At 41.3% G+C, this 25,996-nt stretch overlaps 1 protein-coding gene across 7 annotated transcripts in view; it reads left to right on the forward strand.

Annotated features, from left to right (window-relative positions):
- Window positions 1-25,996, forward strand: part of CDON (cell adhesion associated, oncogene regulated) — a 101,904-nt gene that overhangs the window by 18,683 nt on the left and 57,225 nt on the right. For 6 of the 7 annotated variants that reach the window (XR_005532221.1, XR_005532220.1, XR_005532222.1 and 3 more), the window contains exons 2-6: window positions 17,999-18,126; window positions 20,458-20,730; window positions 22,019-22,165; window positions 22,996-23,139; window positions 24,302-24,589. Coding sequence is in view for 4 of the 7 variants with exons in the window: in XM_039254863.1 (XP_039110794.1) it covers window positions 18,048-18,126; window positions 20,458-20,730; window positions 22,019-22,165; window positions 22,996-23,139; window positions 24,302-24,589 (931 nt within the window). In the remaining 3 variants the exon portion in view is untranslated. Of the gene's footprint in view, window positions 1-13,907; window positions 13,962-17,998; window positions 18,127-20,457; window positions 20,731-22,018; window positions 22,166-22,995; window positions 23,140-24,301; window positions 24,590-25,996 lie in introns of those variants that run through there. The other variant, XM_039254862.1, reaches the window with a different exon arrangement.

Genomic DNA, 25,996 nt, shown 5'->3' on the forward strand with positions numbered 1-25,996 from the left:
GTTGGCAAGAGATACAGATAAGAGGGACAGATTGACTTGATAGTTTTAAGGAAATTTATAAAACTATGGTTTCACCCAATGAATTTGGCCAGTACTCTCTAAGTATATTTAAAACACCTCCTTGAGAGTTATCTTCCTAAATTTAATAACAACTTTATGTGGTAGGATTTTGTTTACATGGTTTTGACCTTACAGAAATTCATGCCGCATTACAGGAAACATGACTATGTACAGTAAAAAACCCTGATGTCTTTGTTGTAATGCCAGTCTCTGTCATAAGTATATGAATTTCTTGTTTTAGCTACAAATCCTTCTAACAGTAGTAAAAGCAGAGAATTCCATTTTCCTACTGTTGGCCCTATGCCTGTATGACTTTCAAGATCATGGTAAATGTTTTTGCAGACTCTACTGGCTTGTTTCTGTTTGTGAACAAAGTGATAGTAGTGGTTCTGGAGTTGTCTGTTGTATCCTTTTCAGGTTTAAAGGGACTTGTGATAACACGTTATTTACTGTCGTCTCGCTTTTGCCCATAGCTTTTCTGTAATGCTGCATCCTCTACTTTGTTAGTCATTTGGCTTAGTACCTATTATGTTACATAGCACATAAATATTAGCTATTGATTTAAAAAAATTGACATAATAAAAAATAGGTAAATATGGGTGTTCACTTCCATCAAAGACCAAATAAACTCAGCGAACAGGTCATAAAGCATTGGTGCTGATTATTTTAAACTGCTGTTTCGGAATGGAAGACCATTCTTGTATCTTCCGTTTTGCCTTGTTAGAATGTTTTTAAGCATATTAAGTCAGTAGTATGTGAAATAACTTCATACTTTGCAGGAAGCATTGCTGACTTTCTCTCTACATTCATTCATTTACCAACATTTATTAAGCACTCATTTTGTGCAAGAAAGTTCCAAGGTGTGATATACAGCGGTGAGCAAAATAGACATGGCACCTTCTCCTCGTGGAACCAACAGACTAGTGGTTAATCCAGGTTGGTAGGGATTTTTGACAGTTATGTCACCTATAAGTATCTAGCCTAGTTCTTTTATTCACAGTATAAAGAGTCCGTTGAAGTCAGAACTGTGTACTTTCTCTTCAAGGAATCCTCCTTGGCTATCATTCTTATCCAGGGGAAATCGGATTAAAATGAAAATCAAAGCCATTACTGAAGAAGGAAGGAAGTTTTAAAGCATGAAGTTTTAGAGTGCTATGTGGCTAGAGAGTAATGGATGTGTTTTCAGTTGAATGTAGGGACATATATGTTTAAGTTCTCTGTCTCTGAAATACCGCACTCCTAGGAAGGTCTAAAAGTTTGGCTTATTTTGGGGGTGCCTGGGTGGTTCAGTTGGTTAAGCATCTGACTTCGGCTCAGGTCATGACCTCACGATTCATGGGTTCGAGCCCCGTGTCAGGCTCTGTGCTGACAGCCAGCTCAGAGCCTGGAGCCTGTTTCGGATTCTGTGTCTCCCTCTCTCTCTGACCCTCCCCTGCTCACGCTGTCTCTCTCTCTCAGAAATAAATAAAACATAAAAAAAAAAAACCCGTAAAAGTTTGGCCTGTTTTGGAGGGGAATGTTCCTTCCTAATGAAGAGGAGGGATGACACTCTGGGACCAGATGAGTATCTTTGAGTGGTAGAAACCTGTTGATAACCAACAAGATTAAAAGTGCTGTTTTAGGGACATTCGTTGGTTAACATTCAAGGTAAAAAGCTAGATGTGTGTTTAATGCTCCATTGGGGGCGCATTGTTTAGCCAAATGTAATCAAATGTTGGTGCTGAGCTATTATACTATGTGTATAATATAATAAATATATTATAGCAAATAATTATAATATACTTGTAATATATAACACACAATAATATGTATAATAATATTAAAAATACTGATTTAAGACAATGAAAACTTAGGCCCATTGATTAGCTATTTCTCAACATTGGTCTTCAAAGCAGCATAGTTTATAATGAAGACTTTATATTTGCTGTAAAACAAGGAACAACGGGCCAAAAGACGTGTAGTGATTGCTTTCTAGAGCTAAATTTATTCTGAAGCTAAGTTTTGCCTGTCTTTTTGTTCTGCTCTAATGAGACAGTCATAGTGGATGGCAGTTTTTAATTTTTTTTTAAAAAAGTCTTCTTCCTTGGCAAATGGTTGGCAAGCTAGCAGAGGGTCATCCAGTTATATTGCCTTAGCTTTTGGTATCACCGGTCATTGAAATCCACACGTGGATTAAATCTGGTAAGTTGTCCGGGTGCAGCCATCCATCCTGGAATGTGGCTTCTTTGTCCTTTCTCGCACCAAATGTGTGTCCATCTGTGAGATGTATATGCCTGAGGGTTGATGATGCATCAGCATCAAGGAGGGCTCCCTTCCTCACCACAGCCTCAAGGTGACTTTTTATCTTTCTCCACTGGGAATGGAAATGCCCCACTTAGTTTTCAGTGCACCATCATTGTCCCAGTGCTAAGGTCAGGAGACAAGCACCTAAAAGTCTCTCTATATAATGGCTGCTTTTTAGATGTTTTATTAGTACTGCTGTTGGTTATTTTAATTAGTAGTATGTTTTATGTGCGCCCTGGGGCTGTTCAAGCAAAGAATGTAATTCAAATAAACAAAATAATATCTGATGTTTTGGAACACCCACACCTACCATCTGGGCCTTTTCTCTTAAGGTAGACTTACTTAGGTTGGCAGGGAAAGTAGGAAGAGAAAAAGGAGATGATTATGTAGAGTTGTGAAATGTTTTAATTGTAAATTCTTGGAAAGCTTGATAACCCAAGTGTTTAAATTGGTAATGCCATTTTCTTCATAAGCAGTGGTTAAAGATAAATACTGAGTGTTCACGAGAAGACCTATCTTTTCCATTGTTTTACACGTTCCCAGCATCTTTTACGTGTCTCTCTAATAGTGTTTCCAGAGTGACCGTAAAATGATGGGAGACACTTTCACAATGCAAGAACGTTTGCCAGGGAAATTTCTCCAGTTTTGTTTTTTTTTTTTTTACTTGGATATGAAATAAAGGGACCACCTCCCTAGGGTTTCTTTTTTAATGTTTTATTTATTTCTGAGAGAGAGAGAGAGACGATGTGAACAGGGGAGGATCAGAGAGAGGGAGAGACACAGAATCTGAAACAGGCTCCAGGCTCTGAGCTGTCAGCACAGAGCCCAACGCGGGGCTTGAACCCAGGAACTGTGAGATCATGATCTGAGCTGAAGTCAGACACTTAACCGACTGAGCCACCCAGGCGCCCCTCTCTAGGTTTTTACAATGAAACCGTAAACTAGTCTCCGACTAAAAAAAAGTTAAATTTTCTTTTCAACTTGGCTTTTTTTTTTTCCTTTGGATATAACACAAATACCCTTTTCTGTTTGCAAACTGAAGTGAGCTGTATGCTTTTGACTTAATTTTTAGAGTTAAAAATGTGTTGATTTTGGATACCTTTGCTGGATTCCACCCCCACCCCCAGCCCCTTCCCTCTTTCATTAAGTACAGTCCTTTGTGAGGTTTGCCAAAGATGAGGCAAAACTTGTGTAAGAGTTGCACCTGAGCTTTTAAGTGTTCCCCCCCCCCACTTAAACACAGCACTTGTAAAATGTTTGTCATAGAATCCTAAAGCTGGAAAAAATTACGCAGTTCTTTTCTCCCTTATAGAACCCAAGCCACACTAAATTAGTAAATGTTCTACTTGACTGACATTCTCTAGGAAAAAGAAATATATCCATTTAGAGCACTAACTTAATTTTTAAAAATATATTTAAAATATATTTAATCATTAAAGTATATTTAAATACTTTATAGTACTTTTTCAATGTATTATCTTAAAAATGAGGGCTCCTGTCACTTCTTGAAACCTTTTTATACCTCAAGAATAGTGTTAAATGCTATTGTTTACACGTAATCCAAGAGTGAAAGATGTCAGAAACTTAGGAAATGAGGTCATGGGAGTCCCTATTGTCTTACTCTACTTTTTGCCCCCCGCCCATCTTTTCCCCACAGCTACCTTGAATGTAAGCATGCAGTACATTTTTGTTGTGTGAATGAATGGGAAACTGCTTTTTTGTGTGTTTTTAGGCTGCAGATTCTTACTGTACTCACAGTCTGGTTTAGAAAATGGGTCAAATGAAGAGATTTTAGAGTATTAAGCTAAGGATCCAACCCACAACACTCGTATAATTCCAAGACCCACATTAATCATGTCTTTGTATAAACAATGAACCTATGACTCTCCTGTAAATCTCAACAAAACAAAACACAACAAGACAAAACTCCCCTCACGTTGTTCATAGAAGCCGGTGGTGACAAGTCCTTAAAAGTAACGGTCCAGCCACTAGCGTATATAGATGTATCAACATATAAACTGTATTCTACGCATGTAAGGTGTTGCTAATGTCATGCACATAGGAAACGTTGAGTAATATAAAACAATTTAAGAAATATACCAGAACTTATATGTGCTAAGTCAGAATGTGTAAGCTGTGTATTGATGGAGTCTTACATTGCTGTTACCTTGCCATGAAATTTGGAGTTCCTTTAGAATTATCTTTACCGGTTACGGCACTGTAAAAAAATTCTCCGAGTTCTTAACTTATTGGGAAATAGCTGTCGGTGACTAAATTTGTTGATAATGTTGGAGTTAGGACACAATGGTGTTAAACATGAGGTGTCACCATTACAATGAGAATCGTTTTTATGCCTGGTTTATACATCGACACTGAAAACAATTAACAAAGGATTTTCAGAATGGTCTTAAATGGAGGAGTGTCACTGGAAAAAGTTTATGTGTCTTCCAAGTTGGGTCATTCTGCTACTGTGGTTTCCCCAGTAGTGTATCTAGCACATGCACGCGCACGTGTGTGTGTGTGTGTGTGTGTGTGTGTGTGTGTGTGAGATTTCTGAATCACTGTGTCCTTGAATTATTTCTTTTGACCATCTTGTTTACTGTTGCCTCACTTAATGGTCCAGTGTAGCCACTGTTGTTTTGTGCATACTTAATCGCCAGCTTCATTTCTGGTGGACAGGCTGGACCTCATGCTCTGCACAGCTACTCGCTCCTTTGGCTGCCCCAGTTGGACTCAAAGGACCAGCTATATTGTGCTGTGTTTACAGAGATACCATGATGTTAATTGATTTTTCTATTTTCCAGCTCATCGAGGCATTGTATCTTGATCCTTTCTTCGACTTTAACTGCCTATCAAAGTTTTCTGGGGTGCAGGTTTCCTTCATACAGGCCAGTGCGTGTTTTCACATGTCTGTAGACTTAACAGTCCATTTGAGGTAATTAGGTAGTGACTACATAGTAATCTGTGATCAACTTGCATGTCTATTTAGGAACGTGCTCGAAGAGTCCCGTTATCAATGCACAGCCACTCTTTCATGGTACTGTGACAACTTTGATGAAGCTGTGTCTGGTCTTATTCCCATCACCAGTGGAACAAGGCAGGAGCGCCTAAGACACCCAGATTCCTTCAGTTATTTTGTGCAGCCATGGTTCAGTATGGAATGACGTCCTTGGAAACCAGTGCCACTATGTTCCAGATCCCTAGGGAGCTTCCAGCTCAGCGGGTAACATAATATGAAAGTCATGGCGATGAAGGTCCGGTGCCCAGCCAGCATCGATTCAAGTTTATTTGCAGCACAGATATTTTTCTTAGATTCCTAATTTTTTTATTTTACTTTTTCCTTAAATGTTTAATTGTATACATTAGAATACATTTCATGGAAATGAATTTCTCCTTGAGGCTTTATTTCCTTCTTATTAAAATGAAATCTAGGGGCGCCTGGGTGGCTCAGTCAGTTAAGCATCCTACTTGGGCTCAGGTCACAATCTCACTGTTTATGGGTCGGTGCTCTCAGCTAGCTCAGAGCCTGGAGCCTGCTTCGGATTCTGTGTCTCCCTCTTCCTCTGACCCTCCCCTGCTCATGTTGTCTCTATCTCTCAGAAATAAATAAAAAACATTTAAAAAATTTTTTTAAATTAAATGAAATCTAAACCAAACCCCTGAGGGGGAGCCTTTTGTAACAAAAATTTGTTTCATTTGGTAAGGTCTTAGCAATGCCCTGGACATAATAACAACTCTATTAAATTTATTAGCTGACACTCCTCCAAAGCCCCCTTTCAAATGTGTTCATATTCCTCCTTCTCATCCTTCATCAAAACGAGTTAGCAGAATGTCTGTCCAGATCTTTATAAGATCAGTCTGCTCAAGTTTAACTAGTTCTTAGCAAACTTAAACGCAAACTTAAATGCTTTTGCTCTTAGGTAGCTTTTGTTTCATGGTCACCATAACCCTGTTATTTTTTCCCCCGCGAAGCCAGTTCCAGTGACAAGCTTGAAAATCTGCTGATTTGTGGCAAGTGTTGACTCTTTGGTGCCTGCAAAGTAATCCTCTTGAAACTTGCTGTATTTGGTCATTTTAATAATCTCTCCTCAGTCTTCTTGTAGAATTTTGCTGGGTTTGCAGCTATGTTTTGGAATATTCATAATGCTCCTCTCCAGCTTGCTGTGATTGCCAGGATTATCCTATCTCCATGAGTTTTGGTTTCCTGTGTTCTAGAAGCAGGAAGAAATAGTCTCTTTGAAAGACAGTGGCACAGGAACACTTGACTTTTTTAAACACACAAATACTGTGAAGAGAACCGAAATCCACACTTAGACCCCTTCTCTTTCGGTGCATAATTAGGACCACGCAGACTCCCATCGCCGCTGGCGGCCGCTCACTGTTGCCTTTTTCTGCTGGTGACCTTTGATCTCCGTGACCTTTCCTGGGGTTAGTCCTAGGCCCTTTTCATTGTGTTGGAGCTGAAGCGGCTCATGTGGAGTTGATTATTTCTTTGCTCATTTGGCCTTTTTGGTGCCATAACTCCAAGTCACTTCCATTTTATTCCTCTGCTCCTGATGGTCCACAGTGAAAGGAAATGCTTTTGCAGACAACAGGATCAGCGCGTCCGCTTGGCTGACTCGATGGGGGTGCGGGGGACGTGGGGGGCAGGGTTGGGAAGCCTGGAGGTGTCAACAGTTTTCAGGAAGTCTGTCAGAATGAATGTGCGATCATCACGGTGCTCATAAAAGGGGCAGCGTGAAGAGCTGCACTTCGTATGCAGGGGTCTGAGTTCTGGTAAGAAGAGACAACTGCAGATCACTGATGTGGACCTGGGTGTTTGATGTCCTGCAGCCCTACATGTGTAAGATTTATGTGTTCCTCCTACTGCCTCCGAGCGACTTAGCAGGTCAGAGCATGCATCATCGTCAGTTGCACATGACTGCTCTAAGCGACGCTTTCATTTCTAAGAGAACAGAGTAACCCCCATAGATTAACGTGCTGTTAGATGGCGTATTTGCTGCAGCTGGACTTGGGAGAGCATTTTGCCGCTTTTCCTCACCCTCCTCCTGCCCCTATCCGCTCCTCCTGTGAAATCACTGAAAGATGTGTGCCAGCTGTTACTCTCATTTTTTTGAGGCCCCCTGTGTAGAGCGTGAGGATGGTCACAGATCAAAGGCTGGAGCGATCAAGAAGGAGTCAGCAGTTAAGGAATGAGTCCGATTACCCTAAATTGTTGTACCTTTGAAAGGCATATGCATATGAAATTCGGTGACATTTTGAAACTCATTTTTAAGAAACCTGAGTGTTCATCTCTATTTCATCCCCATTTTCCTTTTTGTTTTAAAAGTTTGTTTTCGTGGTATTGATAACGCTGGTTTTGAATGAGGAATTGCTATTCCTTCTAATGTGGTGGATTTTTTTTTTTTTTTTTTTTAGGATTCTCCCTGCTTATCAAGGGAGCACCCCTTTGTCTCTCTGTTATTGACCCCCTCCAATCTCTGAAGCACTTCAGGCTTCTTTCTGTGCCTACTTGATCCCTTTTCTTAGAGTTCCACTTATGTCCAACTAACTGATTGTCTCTACCCCTTAAGGGACGCACTCTCCATTCCCTGCTGCCATCAAAACAGCAACAACAAACCATGGAAAACCCTTCCACCTCTCGTGTATTTCCTGTACTTAAGGGAACGCACATCAAGCACTCCCTCACTTGTCCAAGTAGAAATCTGGACAGCAGCCTTGTTCTTTTTCTTAAGGTCAAAGCACTGGGGAAACAGATGAGTGGGGACGGTAATGGATTCCAAAGATGTCTAAGAGACCGGTTCTTTCCCAGTCCAAATCATTCACACTTAAGTCCTATCAGTGCCACCTCTTAATCACATCTGGTAAATAAGTCCATGTTTAAAAGTTTAAAAAAAATTTTTTTTAATGTATCCCCTGGTATTTCTCTAGTACAGTCCTCCACCCTTATTCCCCAGGGCCTTCTAACTTCTCTTCCCTCAGCCGTGCTCCACATTGCAGCATAAATGATTTTGCAAAGACACAAGTTGGATCTTGTGCTGCTTAGAAGCCATTAATACTCCCCTCTCAGGATAAAAGCCAGATACCCTGACCTGATTGATGCTGTTCTTCTGGATGCTGGAGCCTCTGCTCACCTACACCGCCTTACCTCCCACCCCTGTTCTCCTCCTTGTACTCTTTTTTTTTTTTTTGAGAGACAGAGTGTGAGCTGGGGAGGGTCTGAGAGAGGGGGAGACACAGAATCGGAAACAGGTTCCAGGCTCCCAGCTGTCAGCTCAGAGCCTGACTTGGGGCTTGAACTCATGAAATGTGAGATCATGACCTGAGCCGAAGGCAGACGCCCAGCCGACTGAGCCACCCAGGCGCCCCTCCTTACTCTTTTTTTTAAATGTTTGTTAATTTATTTTGAGAGAGAGACAGAGAGAGAGAGAGACAGCGCAAGCATGCAAATGGGGGCAAGGCAGAGAGAGAAAGAGACAGAGAGAATCCCAAGCAGGCTCTGCGGTGTCAGTGCAGAGCCCGACACGGGGCTTGATCTCATGAACGTCAAGATCATGACCTGAGCTGAAATCAAGAATCAGATGCTTAACTGGCTGAGCCACACAGGCTCCCCACTTCTTTACTCTTTCTAATTCTGTATGCACACCGGTGGCTCCTTTTGTTTGGAGCACAACCTCTTTCCTGCCCTCAGAGTCCTCCATTAATTCGCCTGATCGTTGTTTCTTGTGAGGAGTCTTCTTAAACCTTCTCTACGTCCAGGTGAAGGGACCTTTCTGTGTTTCCTGCAGCATCCCTGCTTTATTCTGTGGCTCACCCACCTCCCCTCACTTAACTACTTTGATTCTTGAAAACCTCTATTTCCTAAAAGCATTGCCTCTTAGCAAAAACCATTTCACTGATTTTGATGGAAAAAAATAATCATGGCATATTCCATCCCAATCCAAGATAACCAGTTTTCACACATGGAAAAACAAGTCAACTGAGCAATAGAAGCAAATTTGTTTAAAAAAAGAATTGTACAGGTGGTAAACAGTAGTTTGGAAGTAAATAAATATAGTATGTTCTTAAATACAGTGTACTGAGTTTACTGGGCTCAACAAAGAGAAGACTTGAGGCTGTTGGCTGGGGGGAGGAAGACCATGAAGAAGTAAGTCCTCTTCCTGAGCTGGTGGAGAGACAGGAAATCGACTTTCAGACAACGCGTCTTTTTAAGGCTCGTAGTGGTCTTCACTCACACCCCCCCCCTTAAAAACTTACAGTACAGAAAAAAACACATCATGGCAAAATAAAGGCTAAACACAGGAGTGCACCCCAGCTCACAGAAATAGTGCTCACAGAGCAGAGAGATTAGCAGAAAATGCTCACCGACCTCCCACTCAATGTGGCGTCGGTACACAGAGGAGTGTTTTGGGTTCAACCAAATACAGCAGGCCATTCCAATGCTCCTGTTTGATACTTTCTGACAGAACACCATGGGGTCATGGAGACTGGTGGGTGTATCTCTGCCAGAAGTTATAATATCAAAGTACTGCTTTTTTGTTGCTGATCGAAAAGGTTCTGATGCTGAATAAAAAGCTGTCCAAAAAGTGGAATAATCACAGGAGCCCTTGTGGCAAAAAGGTTAGTTATTCTGTTGGGTGAGTCTGTGTTTGGGTTGCTTCTTTAGTTGTCCCTGCCCTCACCTGACCACGAGCCTCAGGGAGACGGACGTCCTATCTGTCTGTGACTGAGTTCCCAGCACAGCCTGATGCAATATTTGTTGCATCAAATATGGATTCCACTGCTTTGAACTCTGAATATATTTCACACGCTCATTGTCATAAGTCTCACTCAGGATGCTTTGTTCCGAAGCCAGTTACGGTTGTGCCTCTCTTCTCAGTTAGGCTGCAGAATCCTTTAGTTCAGGAATGATGCCTGATGCCTCATCTTCCTTACCTTTGTACCCCTTGTAGGTCATTGCCCAGCGTAGACACCCTATGTATCAAGTTCATTGATTGAATGACTATCTTGTAGAGAAGGTAGGGTTCTTTGAGAAGACTGAATAGAAAATGGCAGTAGCTTCTTAGGTAAATTATTCAGATATTCAGAGTGAAGAAAACGTATGGGAGAGTTACAATTTGATGTGGTTAAGGTCAAGGTAGCTCAGCAGGTGGGCAAAAAGAAGTGTATGTTTGACTTCCCTAATTGAAATGGTGCTGAATTCCTTTTGATAGCATTCAAAATTTTTCCGTGAACCTGTTTTGTTTTTTCCTTTGCTTCGTTACTGCACATGGTCCATTTTTTAAAAAAAATCAACAGTTGAGAAATAGCATGTTATGGAATAGATTATTTGCAAATAAAGACCAGTCTTTTGTTTTCTAAAAAGGAAATTACTGTGTCATGCAGAATAAGATGGTTTTTGAAAAAGGAAACCAACTTAGAGACTTTTCTGTTTTGAAAACCTATCCAGGTCCCAAGTGGAGGTTTTTGTTCACAGATTAATCACAGTTATTCCTTGAACCTGAAAGAAAACTATAAGAATATTTGATATAGGACTCTGGGGAGGGGGATGATTCAGGCAGACAGCTTTGATCGTCCTTAGGAAAGCAAAGGCATTGCTTCAAAAATAAAAGAATCAAATCGAAAAATGCAGGAAAGACTTTTCCCAAAGGATTATTCTGGCAGCGTGTTGAAAAGAGGTTATAAAAGCATTAAGTTCACAACCTGAACAATAAGTTAAGTAAATGTTAGGGAAGTATTTCCTTTCTTAGTCTGAGAGTAGGCATACCTTTAGCTTGCTTTTACCAACAGAAATGCTGGTAATCCTGGGCCTGGCCGAAAAGGAGTCTGTTACACAAAACAGAGTGCCTTCCATGTAGATGTGAAAGAGAGGCTTAAAGAAAGCTCTGTAATGTAGGAGATACCAGCCATTCTTCAGGAACATCAGGCTAGGACTCTGGGAACAGCATTTATCCCATGCTAAAGTGGAGAGTCCTTTAATGATTTTTATAGTGTGGACGAAAGGGTAGTTCCCTGACGTGTAGGTTTAATGGAGGTACTATTCATAGCTGTTTTTTTCTTTTCTTTTCTTTTCTTTTTTTTTTGTACCTTATAGTCTTTTCACTGGAGAGATTGTACTACCAGGTGCTTTCTTGGGAGAATCTTCTCAGACACTTAAATCAGCCGCTCAGAACTGCAGTGAAAATAATAGAATTACGGTGACCGTAACTGAAGTTATGAACGGAGTAGCAGATCTTCCTTATGGTCATGTTAATTTCTTCTGAGACCAGTGAGTTGGATAAGCCTCAAGAGTTCTGATTTCCACTTAGGGAATTGATTGCATCTTTGCTGAAGTCCAGTAGTAAGGCAAGAACAAATCCAGTTTAAAATCCAATGCCTTGGGGCACCTGGGGGCTTCAGTCCTTTGAGCGTCTGATTTTGGCTCAGGTCATGATCCCAGGATCATGGGATTGAGTTCCATGTTGGGCTCCATGCTGAGCATGAACCTTGCTTGGGATTCTCTCTCTCCCCTCTTCTGCCCCTCTTCCCTGCTTGCATTCTGTCTGTCTCTCTCTTAGGAAAAATAAAGAAAACCAGTGCCTTGAGTTATTTAACTGCCTCTAGTAGTTTAGAGAAGTAGAGGTGTTTAAATGCTTTTTGGACAAGAAAAGCAGTAGGGAAGGGAGAACAAAGCTTTGAAATGAATGGTAATTTACAATTTTTAATGCCAGCAAATATTGCCAGAAACCGACTGTCAGCAGTATTTACACACCAATTTATTTTTAGAGAAATGCATGTTACAAATTAAAATCACCCAGTATAACAACAGTGACCCGTATCCTACTTTTCAATAAATTTTGGGTAAAAAGCAGAGATTTTCGTGTCCGTGGTGTTTTTTGTAACTCAAAGTTCAGAGATACACAGTTGATGAATGTGGCCCACAGCGCCCATTCCTATTTTATTTTTTGTAGTTCTATGTAAATTTAGAATATTGTTTTTAAAAGTCCCTCATAAGATTAGGCAGTAAATGTTGCTCTATGCCTTCACAGATATTTTAATGAATTGCTCAAATTCATATGTTACATCTATGTAACTTTACATACATATGTAACTTTGCCCACCGCAGGGTAGGGATGTAAACCATACTCTGGTGACTGGGAGTCTACCCTCCCACAGTGCTGATGGTGCTTACTGGGGCTAGAGTTACACATTATTGCCATTTTGGGGGACTAGTTGCCAGTGTATACGTTAGGAGTATTAAAAATATTTGTACTCCTTGACCTAATAATTCCACTTTAAAAAAATCTGTCCTAAGGACGTAAGTAGAAGAGTGGTTAATGATTTATGGACAAAGATTCATAACAGCATTATCTGTAATAGCAAGGCAAATACACATGTGTACACACACATATAAAAAATGTACCTAATTCTCCAGAAGGGAGTGGCTAAGTAAAGTACATCTATTCAATAAAGTTATCTATCGCTGTTATAAATTGTGTTTATGAATTATTCAATGAGTAAAAATGATCATTAGATAAAAAATGGATAAGGCAAGACTTAAAACTATTGCACACATGTTACGAGCTCAGTTATGCACATAAACACATATATGAAAAAAATTAGAAGGAAATGCACCAAAATACTGATGTGTTATCTTAAGGTGGTAGAATTGCGTTGGCTTGTTTTGGTTCATCATTTATGCATTTCCCAGATTTTCTGTGCTGAATGTGTAGGTTTGTTGTTGTTTTTTGGTCAGTGAGTATTTGGAGAAACTTTCTGTTAACAGTTTTCTACTTGTAAAAGTAGCATATTCAGTGTAGAATATGAGAAGAACACTTGAATATTTTGTTTAAAAATATCTGGCAGGGCAGGGCGCCTGGGTGGCTCAGTCGGTTAAGCATCTGGCTTCGGCTCAGGTCATGATCTCACGATTTGTGGGTTCAAGCCCCGCGTCAGGCTCTGTGCTGACAGCCAGCTCAGAGCCTGGAGCCTGCTTCAGATTCTGTGTCTCCCTCTTCTCTGACCCTCCTCTGCCCATGCTGTCTGTCTCTCTCAGAAATAAGTAAAACATTAAAAAAATTAAAAATATTGTCTGGCATTATTTTAGTCATACTGGGCCCTTTACAAATTATTTAAATGAGAAAAACACTGAAACTTGAAACATGACAGTATGATTTAAATCAGAATTCAGTTTTTAATTTTTTTTAAGTTTGTTTATTTTGAGAGAGGAGAGCGAGCATGAGCGGGAGAAGGGTGGAGAGAGCAAGAGAGAGAGAGAATCGCAAGCAGGCTCCATGCTCTCGGCACAGAGCCTGACGTGGAGGCCAAACTCACGAACCTTGAGATCATGACCTGAGCTGAAACCAAGAGTTGGATGCTTAACTGACCGAGCCATCCAGGCGCCCCTGTTTTTAATGTGTGCACAAGAATATTTGAATGTTACGCAAGCTAGAACCGAGGTCAGACAGCCTTTGGCAAGTGATGTGCCAAAAACGATGGGTGGTGAGTGGACACTTGTGATCCTTCCGTGGACCTTTTCTCTGTTGCCCACTGTTTCCAGGTCGGAAGAGAGGGTAAGAGGAGCGTGGGATAACGATTTCTGTGCGGAGGAAATTAAAGCTGTTGTCTCTCTTGCCCAGGTAAATTTCTGTAGGTAAGAAAAGTGACATATGTGTTAAAGGCCACTGATCTGTTTGTAAGAAGACGGAAGGAGCCTTGTTCAGTCATGGGCAGCTTGGCCAAACAAAATTGTTCATTTGCTAAAGCATTGCAGGGGAGATATAGAAATACTTATATTATGTATAAATATATATATATAGTTGTTGTTTTCCAGTAACTTCTTAGTTCAAAAACTATAACACTAATACTGAGTTTTCTTTCTTTCTTTCTTTTTAACAAAAATAGTACTTTTGAAAGTGACATAGGGGTTCCTGGGTGGCTCAGTCGGTTGAGCATCCGACTTTGGCTCAGATTGTGATCTCGTGGTCCATGAGTTCAAGCCCCACATCGGGCTCTGTGCTGACAACTTGGAGCCTGGAGTCTGCTTCAGGTTCTGTGTCTCCTCTCTCCCTACCCCTCTCTGTGCTCCTCCCCTGCTCACACTTCCTCTCTCAAAAATAAATACAGTAAAAAATTAAAAAAAAAAAGAAAGTGACATAGCATTGAACAGTTTTCCAGTAGTGCTAATGGATATATTCTGGTTTTTTTTTTTTTTTTTTTTAGGCTTTCTGATGCAATTTTATTTTCTCTTCTCCCAGTTGCCAGCAAGTTTGTCACATTTCTGTTAATCGCTTAGCATATGGACCAGTAAAAATGTTGTCTTGCTCAGGAGAAGCACAGACTTTTTTTTTTTTTTATTCTGTTTTATACATCATCTCACTCTCTTTGTGCTCAGCGATGTTTATGAGATTGGATATAGGTTACTATTGGTGGCTGTTAAATGCAATTTTAAGGTACTGGACTCCCGTAGCAGTAAGAATCCAGGTCCGTGTTCTCATTATCATGGTTCTCTAGCAGATGGAGCAAGCTTTCTCCTTGGATAAATGTAAACCAAGTCAACAAACATTTATGTTATGGTCATAAGTTCTTTCCAACCTCCAAAATCAACTGGCAGCATGTTGCGAGGAACCTAATAGAAAGATAGAATTAATAAAGGATGGCCCTGTGGGGTAACTATTTAGGTAGCAATAATGAGCTGTGAAAATTTAAAGGACAGCTGTAAAGTAACTCGGCAGATCATGTGCTAGGGTTAAAGTTGACTCCGGAATTTGTTTCACTGCTTTTTAATAAATAAATAGCCGCGGAAAGATTTGGCAAAGGGAAGAACTCCCCTCCTTGTCCCCATTCTCTCAGGACAGCGTCTCCTGTTAACAAGTTATTTGAATGTTTGCTTTGCCTTGACTGCTTACCAGTGGTGTGTCAGTCCTTGCCCTTGAACAAAGTGAGAATTCAAATAAACCGAAAAAAGCTTTTGCACAGCTGGCCCCTTCCACCAGTGAGTGGTACCAAAATGTCCCCTCCACCTTTTTAAAAGAGGTCAGCAAGAAAAAACACAGAAGGCAGTCTATGAACTGGTCTGTGATCTAGATGCACTTGAGTTTGCAACTTGTAGATTTGGGATCGCATTCTATAGGGAGTTGAGCGGATTCCAGAACACATGATTTGATTCCTTTTTGATTTTTTTTAATCTTTAATTTGTGACACTATTTGATTTGTTAGAAGTCATACCCGAGGTGCCTTTGTATTTCTACCCAGTGTTACCGATGGTTAGAATTAACCTTTGCATGAGTGGATATGCACGTAAAATGCACGTTTCTAAAATGTCATTACTGCAGCTCTTTGGTTACATTTTGTTGTATTCCAAAGTCCCAGAAGCTGTGTCCAGCCCTGGCCACGTAGGGGTGTGGGGGGAGCATCTGCAGACAGAGTAACCACTCTTTGGATCCCTTGTCTAACAAAGTGCCTGGCCTATAGGGGGCACTTACTATATTTTTGCTGACTTAAAAAATCAGCAAAATAAGTGAGTAACTAAAGGAAAAAAAATATAGCTAGAATATGCGGAATTCACTTGACATGACTGTTCTCATTAAATACTCTTTAAGGTATTTCTGGGAATTGCATTATATTAAGGCATTACTTTCATTAAAGAAATCGTCTATTCTCTGCCTATTTTCTGCTAGGGTTTAGAATTTATAGAGTTAATTATGAAGCCATTCTTGGCTTCAAGACAAAATCAGCCTTCCTTTGACTGCCGTGTGTCTACAGCAATTCTCTGTATTTTTCTGCTGCCCCCCCCCCTTTTTTTAAATGTTTATTTGTTTTAAGAGAGAGAGAGCCTGCATGCATGAGCAGAGAAGGAGCAGAGAGAGGGAGAGAGAGAATCCCGAGCAGGTTCCACACTCTCAGTGCAGAGGCTGACTTGGGGCTCAATCTCATGAACTGTGAGATCATGGTCTGAGTGGAAATCAAGTCAAATGCTTAACTGACTGAGCCACCCAGGAGCCCCTCTGCTGCCCTTAAAGTAACAAGGTCCTTGAAGGAGTTTTCTGTGCTTTTTTTTTGTTTGTTTCCTCCCTTCCCGTTCTGTCCTGAAGCCGCCATCAGATATTAGTCTCCCCACCTTGGAAACCACTTTTGTCCATGTCACCCGCGCCCCATCGTGCCTACAAAATGGTGTCTCACTTTTCTCTTCATCAGCATTTGCAACATGCCCTTCTTCTAGAAATATTTTCCATCTTTCTCCATGGACACAACGTTCATTCTCTGCGATTTCTTCCTATTTCATTGGCTGCTTTTCTTAGTCTCCCTTGCTGCTGCCTTCTCTGGTTTCTAAAGGTAGAAGTATCCCAAGGCTCCTGCCTGGGCTCTCCTCTCCTCTGTCATACTTTCCTTAGAGCTAAGGCTTTAATAGTCCTGACATCTGTATTTCCAGCTCTGACTTCTCTGCACAGTTCCAGACTCCTGGCTGCAGCTGTAGTACTTGGATGTGTCATGGATATCTCAGACTTTCCTTCCCACTGACTAACCTCCTTTTGAGTCTTTCTCCCCCTTTCCAGTCTTTTTCAGTAAACAGAACTGTTATGGATTCTGTTACACCAAAAACTAAACTATCCTAAACACATCTTTTGATCATACTCTATCCAAGTCTTCAGCAAATTCTGTTGGTTCTACCTTTAGAATAGAAGCTGAATCCAGTTACCCTTCCCCACCTCCACAGTTGACTCACTGGTCTGCCCCGCCATGTGCTCATCTCCCTCCTGAGTGGTTACATTACCTCCTACTTGGTCTCCCTCTTCCCTTCCTGGCCCAGTCCCGTCTAGTCTCACCACGTTGGTCCGTGGATGGTCTGCAGACGTGCCAAGCTCAGTTCCCACACAAGCCTGTGTGGACTTAAATCTGTTTGAACAATCCGTGAGTCTGAGTCCCCCATCTGAAAAAAAATGGGAAGAAACCCACTGATACCTATCTCCTGGGGTTGTTGTCTGAAGATTTAATTAACATACACAGAGCACCGGGCACCTGGGTGGCTCAGTCGGTTAAGCGTCCGACTTCGGCTCAGGTCTCGATCTCGCAGTTCATGGGTTCCAACCCCGCGTCGGGCTCTGTGCTGACAGCTCAGAGCCTGGAGCCTGCTTCAGATTTTGTGTCTCCCTCTCTCTCTGCTCCTCCCCCACTTGTGCTCTGTCTCAAAAAAAAAAAAAAAAAAAAAAAACCACACAAAGCACTGAAATGGTGTCTGTGACGTATACTAAGCACCATGTAAATGTTTGCTTTTATTTTGTTATTATTGTTTCTGTTTTAGGACTGTCAAGGGGACGTTGCATTTTGGTAGGCTTGGGTTTTAGATGCTTGTGAAATGTACAAACAACTGCACTAAAGGCAGTTGAATGTATTCATTTGCAGCGATTGTTTCTGTAGGAGAGGCATCTTTTAGTACCTTGGAAGGATGAGCAGAATGTCTATGTTAATTTAGTGTCCAGAGATTGGTTTGTGAATTGGGGAGATAGGGCTCATTAAGTGCCTTGTATTTGCTGCACTCTATACAGAGCTTTCAGAATCAATGGCAGCCATCATACTCACAACCCTGAATATTCTGATACAAGATTTCAGCTGTTTTGGTGTGTTGAGATGATCTTTTCTTTCTTTCTTCCTTTCTTTTTTTCTGAATGTCTTTTAGTGAGCCAAAGCCTGAAAGTGTGTCCTGCCTGCTTCTGTAATCTGGCGCTATGTATCCAGATCCTCGACCCTTACAGATACTGCTGTATGTTGTTACTCTTGCGATTCTGTGTCCTTCTGTGAATTCAGGTAAGAGCTGAAGAATGATCGTGTTTTTTTTTTTCAGGTTTGAAATTGTAATCCCAGTATAGTTACCATGCAGCAGTGTTGTATTCATTTTAAGAATATAATACAGTGATTCATAAGTTCTATAGATGACTCAGTGCTTGTCATCAGTCCCCAAGAATGGTCATGCCTTTTTTGTCATTGTTGTTTAAGTTTTTTTAAATTTATTTTGGGAGAGAGAGGGAGAACAAGTAGAGAAAGGGCAGAGAGAAGGAGAGACAGAACCCCAATCAGGCTCCGCACCATCAGTGCAAGGGCTGAACTCACTGACCCAGAAATTCGTGACCTGAGCTGAGATCGAGAGTCAGACGCCCAGGGCGCCTGGGTGGCTCAGTCGGTTGAAGTGTCTGACTTCGGCTCAGGTCACGATCTCACAGTTTGTGGGTTCGGGCCCTGCATCGGGCTCTGTGCTGACAACTCAGAGCCTGGAGCCTGCTTTGGATTCTTTGTCTCCCTCTCTCTTCCCCTTGCCCGCTTGCACTCTGCCTCTCTCTCTCAGAAATAAACGTTAAAAAAAAAGAGAGAGTCAGACGCCCAACTTACTGAGCCATCCAGGCACCCCAGACGGTCATGTCTTAAATGAAACTTTTCCTCATCTTAATCCTATACAAAACAAACTTCAGCTTCAAGTCTTTGCTGATAATAGTGGTTCCCAAAGACATTTCTAAGATTTATTTGACCCAGCCGAATGACTTAAAAACTGATTAATTCAGCAATTTAAGGATCTCTTAGTGGTGCTTCTGGGCATTGGCAGCCCTTCCCATCATTGTCCTCATATACTTATTCCTCTCGTTGCCTTAAAAACAAATATTGTCCTAGCCTGCTCTTTTCAATAAGAGGATATGTTACAAATGTCTGATTTTGGAAATTATACCAGTAATAAAATGCTGACTACGACCGAAGAAATTTTAGAATCAGCACATATCAGTACTCAGCTTGGAGCAAGAGAACTTGGTTCAAATCCCAGATATCTGCCATTTTCTCGCCTGAGCTTGTCTGAGTTTTTCTTTGCCTCTGGGTTACTGAATAGCTTAAAAGTGTTTAATGTTAAATGTGTTTATAAGCCCACGTTCACCTGCATTTTTTAAGATTTTAGGTTTGTGTAGAGATTTCTCTATAAGTCTATAGAAATACAAGTGATGTTTATTCATCAAGTAATATTTGTTGTCTCTGTTAAGAATACGGTATAACTATATTGGATTTGTAAGCAAAAGCATTGATTTGCTGGTATCTCTGTTTTCGTTTTGCTAAACAACCACCTCAGATTTTAGTCGAGAGGCACTTCCCTTAATCTTCATATCTAATTAAATATCCCGTGAAAGTAGAGTTAGCAATTTATTCATTTTTTTGAAGTACTTTATTCCCCCAGATTAACAGTATTTTGTCCCCTTCACTCTTTCGGGTGGAGGAGGGGAATTTCTTTTGAAATGTTAATGTGAGAATTCATCCCCTTCCCCAAGTTGCTGAGGAAAAGATCTAACAAATGAAGCTATTTCAAACACCAAATAAAAATGTTAAGATCGATACTCTAAAAAAGGATAGACTGTATTTCAGCATGGCTTACTAATGTTCTGCTTCTGTTTTCTCAGAAGTTTAATGTTATTTTCAATTAAGGGGAAGTAGGAAAGAAGACCGTAGCCACTATTTATACAGTAACTTACTCTTTAAAATCAAGTCCTTAGTAATGTAGGAGAGAACTCTTTTTATTTTGCAAGTTATCTTCACATTTTCATATTCGTTTTAGTTTTTAAAAATTATTTGAGAGGGGAGAGTGAGAGGGGCAGAGAGAGAGAGGAGGGAGACACAGAATCTGAAGCAGGCTTCAGGCTCTGAGCTGTCAGTATGGAGCCCAACACAGTGCTTGAACTCGCGAAACGTGAGATCATGACCTGAGCCGAAGTTGGACACTTAACTGACTGACCCGCCCGAGCGCCCCTCAGATTCTTGACTTCCGTTTCTCAAAAGCTACTTCATAAACAGAGCAGTTTGCTTTCTCTCACGTATAGAATGGGTATTTTGTCAGATTTACATCATAAGGTCTCTCATCTCTTCTACCCTGATTGTTACCCTTCACGTGTTGCCCTTTTTTTACTTCCAGAAATGGGCACATCAGAATGTTCCTAGAACTTTTACAAGCATTAAGGACTATAATAGGTATAGATAAAATAGGGAATTGCCTGTAGTTGTGTAGATTCAGATGAAATGTGTTCACTGTACTCTTCTTTCTCCCTCCCCTTACCTGCTTTCTCTCCTACTCTCCCCACCCCTTTGCACATGGGGAACGTCTCCTTGTAGACTTGGCACCTTCTTTTATTTCTGAGCCCCTCTCCGCTGTCCAGAAACTTGGTGGAGCCGTAGTACTACATTGTTCTGCTCAGCCTGTGACCGCTCATATCTCATGGTTGCATAATGGAAAAAGACTGGATAGAAACATCGAACAGATTAAGATGCATCAGGGGACTTTGACTATTCTGTCCCTTAATCCCTCCCTTTCGGGCTCCTACCAGTGCATTGCCAACAATAGCATCGGGGCAATTGTGAGCCGCCCCGCAACAGTATCTGCTGCTGGTGAGTTTAATTTTGTCCCCGAGATTTATGCTCTTTCCTAGAAATTAGAATGCTGGTACTTGCATGTGTGAATAGGGGGAAGGGCATGGGCTTTGGAGTAAACACAGAGCATTCTCATCTCGACCTTGACTCTTGGCTGTTTAACTGGGGGAAATGCACTTGAACCTCTGTGAGCCTGGCCTCGTGTCTTCCTCTGTAACAGGGGCATAACTCGTAAAATAACTCTTACGCGGTGAGGACAGGTGTCTAATGCAAATTCTGAATTTCTTTGTGAATATTGAAAAGTCCTTCATAGCAGCGGCAGCAACAAAGCTGTTGTCGACTTGGGCGCTCAGTTGTTTCACGCAGTCCTTTCTCTCTCTCACATCTAATTGTTTCATTTGTCTTGATTATGGGGTGATTTTAACTTATTTAATTGAAGCCAGGCTAAAGAAGGAGGAACAAAATCACTGATTGTGGAGAAAGGAATGTCGAGTATTGAACTTATGGAAAATCCGGAATGTGGTGGTTTTCTTCGTAGGTTTGAGCCACCTGCCTTTCAAATGGTGATGGCTTCCAGCGATAGAAGTTGTCTTTGTAAGGGCACCCCTATTTACAGAACAAATCTGGATCCCCCAGGAGTAGTGAGTTTGTCATAACTGAGAAGAGTAAATGTTTTCGTAGAGCTTTGACCCATGGACAGCTCCAAGACACACCGGAAAGCCGGATTCCTCGAGGCAGGCAGCTGAATGCTTTCAGCCCTGGGAATCATAAAGCACCCTTCCATGCAGTCTCCATCTGCGGTGAACTTTAAGTAGCAAGAGGAATTGAGGGAGGTTCAGATAATTCAAACGATACACTGCTTCGTTTTTCAGCGTCCTAGGTTTGTTCCCTTAAGCCATTTTATTGCAGCGTGAATAGCGACAAACAGAATAAAGATGCGTAGGGAAAGTGCGTGTCCATGAGGGACCAGACTGGCAAAGGATTTCTCTTGACGGAATGGGAATGACTATGCTTTATGCTTCTCCTCCACGTTTTAAGAGCAGCTTGCTTGTTTTCCTCATAGTCTCCTGGAAGCATTGACTTCTGGGAAAAAGGGGCCATGATGTAGCCCTAGCCCTCCACCATGCGCCTCTACCCCAGTTCCTTTCTAAGATAAAAACTCACGCTCCTCTATGAACTGGGATTAGCTGCCGCAGAAGTCCATGGTGCAGATGTAGCTTCTAAGTTTGTCCGTTTCCTTGGGGAGCGTTCACATTTGCATTGATTAATTCATTAATTTTCTGCTTTATTTACTTATTTATTTTAGTTCTTGGGGATTTTGGTTCATCAACAAAGCAGGTTATTACGGCAGAAGAAAAAAGTACCGGTTTCATTGGCTGCAGAGTACCAGATAGTAACCCCAAGGCCGAGGTGCGCTATAAAATCCGGGGGAAGTGGCTGAAACATTCCACAGGTGAGACCTTTAATGAAGAGGCGGTGGTACCCACAGAACAAATGTCGTTAACAACCTACTGCTAAACTCCACATCCTAGGGACTGTGGCTACAAACATGCTTAAGATCTATTGCCTCTACTCTTAGAAGTCAGAGGAAGACCTCCGTAAATGGTTACGTTGTAGAAATGATTGCAGTCCCAGATTCCCTCCATTCATCCAGGGGTCCACTCAGATATTTCTTCCTCTGAGAAGACCTCCCTCATAGCTCTCTGGAAAATACTATGCCATGCCCCATTGCTCTGTGTCCCCTTTTCTTAGCTGCCTTTCAAAATTTTCATAGCATTGTATTGGACATGTTTTTGTTTGCCTATTTGTTATTTATCCCTTTCTCTGCTGCTCCCCCCCCCCCCCGAATGTTGGCTGCATGAGTGCAGGCTTTTAGTCAGCTTCTTTTTTTGTATCACTTGTGCCAATATAGACACTCAGTGTATATTTGCTGAGAAAAAATGACTACTTAGCCCTGAATGGACACAGATCAGTGAGTCCTGTCGGTAGAGGTTTGCTTAGGGTGGTAGCTGTGGGAGGTGTATCTCTCTCTAAATATGCATGTGCTTTTACTGTGCTCTACAAATGATCTAACGTCAAATGTTTCCGATAGGTTCATTTTGTTACTCTAGTGCCGTAGGCTCTTTTTTCCTCCCTGCCTTGACTTCCCCTTTCATTCATTTAATAAACTTTCCCTGATTGCTGCTGTGGTTCTAATGTCTAAAGTTAAAGCCCAGCTGCTAACGTTTGTTTTCATTGGGGTCTTTCATATAGAGGCCTAACTGCATACCCTTCTTTCCTCAGAGAATTACTTAATCCTTCCATCAGGGAATCTTCAGATTTTGAATGTGTCTTTAGAGGACAAGGGATCATATAAATGTGCAGCTTTTAATCCTGTCACACATGAATTAAAAGTTGAACCCACTGGCCGAAAGCTTCTTGTCAGCCGTAAGTGTTTGGGAGAATAAAGGTAACTAGGAGGCGTCCTCAGAAGCATTCTTTATAAAGCACTGGAAACTCAGAGTGCATTTTTCTTTCAGATCCTGTTTGCTTATCATAAGAAAGTCTTAATAAAAAATGAAGTACATGAAGGGCACCCAGGTGGCTCAGTCAGTTGGGCATAAGACCTTGGCTCAGGTCATGATCTCGCACTCTGTGAGTTCAAGCCCCACGTCAGGCTCTGTGCTGACAGCTCAGAGCCTGGAGCCCACTTCAGATTCTGTCTCTTTCTCTCTCTCTGCCCCCTGCCCCTGCTTGCACTCTCTCTCTCTCTCAAAAATAAACATTAAAGACAAAAACTTTTAAAAATTAAATACATGAATGCATTATAGACTAGTACTGTACATGTTTTTAAAAGATAATGAATTTTTAACTCATTTTACAAATATTTATTTATTTATTTATTTATTTATTTATTTATTTATTTTGAGAGAGAGAAAGGGAGAGAACCTGACCAGGGGAGGGTTGCAGGGCAGGGGGTGGGGGGGCAGAGGATCCAAAGTAAGCGCTGCAGTTATAGCACAGAGCCCGATGCAGGGCTCGAACTCAGGAACCGTGAGATCATGACCTGAACCAAAGTTGGATGCTTAATCGACTGAGCCATCCAGGTGTCCCCCAAAATAATGAATTTTTAGAAGAGAATTTTGGTCCATGATGAGAGGGCGGAAACCATATGGAGAACTTGACCCTTTGCTCAAATAAAAAGAAATTATAGAGAAAATATAACTTTATAAGAGTGGTAATCAAAACTTGGTGGCTAACTGAATTTTGAAAAAACTTACAGCTGTTCTCCTTCAAATACAATGTCGTGGCTGATGTTTAGATTACGGTGGCTGAACTGAGATAAAACCAGTAGTCAAAGCACAACAGAGTCGTGGTGTCTGGACTGGTCAAAAATTCTCCACATCCAAACTGCTAATACAGAGATAGCCCTACAGGGTCAAAAAGTGTTTTAATTTTAATTATCCACTAAAAACAGATTTAGCTACCAAGTAGGACCTGGCAGCGTAAAGAATAAATGGGAAGATGGGAAAGCTCGCAGATTGGGTAAGGAAGAGATTGGAGATGAATACTTTAACGATGGCATTTTTTTGTTCGCTTCTTTCTCCAGGCCCTTCTTCAGACGATTTTCACATTCTTCACCCCACCTTTGCGCAGGCATTAGCTGTGCTTCCTCGTAGCCCTGTCATGCTGGAGTGTGTGGTGAGTGGGGTCCCGGTTTCTCAAGTGCACTGGCTGAAGGATGGTCAGGACGTCCTGCTGGGAAGCAACTGGAGAAGGTTGCACTCCCATCTTGCCACAGACAGCATTGACCCAGCGGACTCTGGAAACTATTCTTGTATAGTGGGAAACAAGTCTGGAGACATGAAACACGTGACTTACGCAGTTAATGTGCTTGGTAAGACGTTACTTATTAAATTGCTTTTCAGGTCAGGCTCTTTTTCTGGTCTCACTGATGTTTGAATGGAAGATCGATTTGGGAACTGTAAAAGGCACAGAAACAACATCTTGCAGATACAGTGTCAGAAGAAGCTTCATGTGGGGCGCCTGGGTGGCTCAGTCGGTTAAGCGTCTGACTTCGGCTCAGGTCATGATCTCACAGTTTGTGGGTTCGAGCCCCGTGTCGGGCTCTGTGCTGACAGCTAGCTCAGAGCCTGGAGACTGCTTCTGATTCTGTGTCCCCCTCTCTCTCGGACCCTTCCCTGCTCATGCTGTCTCTCTCTCAGAAATAAATTTAAAAAAACATTAAAAAAATTTAAAAAAAAAGAAGAAGAAGCAGCCTCATCTTTTTAAAGGACTGCGAATTCAGCAGTATTTCTTGGTCACACAGAATATTTCCCGTGGGATGTTTGTGGGAACCTCACCCCCAGCCTGGTTATGTAGTGCAGAGTTTGTTCTTCTTTCCTAATGACATGGAAGATTCTGGGCTATATCAGCATGTGGTACCCAGTAATAGTTATTGAGAGTATTGACTAGAAGATGTAATCTCAAAAAGAAATATATCTCATTTTGTTTTCCCTTTAGGAATGCTTTCATTGTATCAGGCTCGTAAAACTGGCATTATTTCCACTCACACTGCTACGTATGCACTCTTTATCTCATAGCTTTTCTTTTCTTTATTTTTTTCCAGCTACCTATCTCACTGTCCTGTCTAGCCGCAGAAAATGTTTTCCTTTATCAAAACAGATTTTCATGAAAGCCAGAAAAAGATAGGTTGTGAGTGGTTTCATAGTAAACATAGTTTCTGTAAACATTCTACATGTGTTTATTTGCAACAGCGGTAGCCCTGGAATGAAGTAGGTGTGTGGCAGGTGAACCGCAGTGATAATCAGGCCTAGATTAATATGCATAATTGTATAATTTGGGCACATGTTCCCAGTGTTGCTAAATTATTTACTTTGTCTAGGAAAAAGTGGCTTGATGGATAGTAAAGGAAGTTTTTTTGCTCAGTATAACATCTAACCTAAAGGCAGAATTGACCATAAAAAGAATTTAACTTGTGAATAAACATTCTTCTTTTGGCTCTCGTTTAGTGTGAAAGCGTAGATAACTACTTACTTCAAACAAATGACCTGAAAGAAATGCTCAGTGAAGCCCCAAGATTAGCCTGTGTGTGTGTGTGTATGTGTGTGTGTGTGTGTGTGTGTGTGTGTGTGTGTGTGTGAGTGAAGAGGGTGGAAAGATCGAGAAAAAGAGACTATGACAAATTAGTAACGTATGGTTTATCCTATTAGAAGAAAATTCAGATACATTTCTGATTTTTTTCTTTTTTTTTTTTTTTTTTTTTTTTTTTTTTTATATTTTT

The sequence above is a fragment of the Hyaena hyaena genome, unplaced genomic scaffold (assembly GCF_003009895.1).
Source record: "Hyaena hyaena isolate Hyena2069 unplaced genomic scaffold, ASM300989v1 scaffold_500, whole genome shotgun sequence".
NCBI lineage: Eukaryota > Metazoa > Chordata > Mammalia > Carnivora > Hyaenidae > Hyaena > Hyaena hyaena.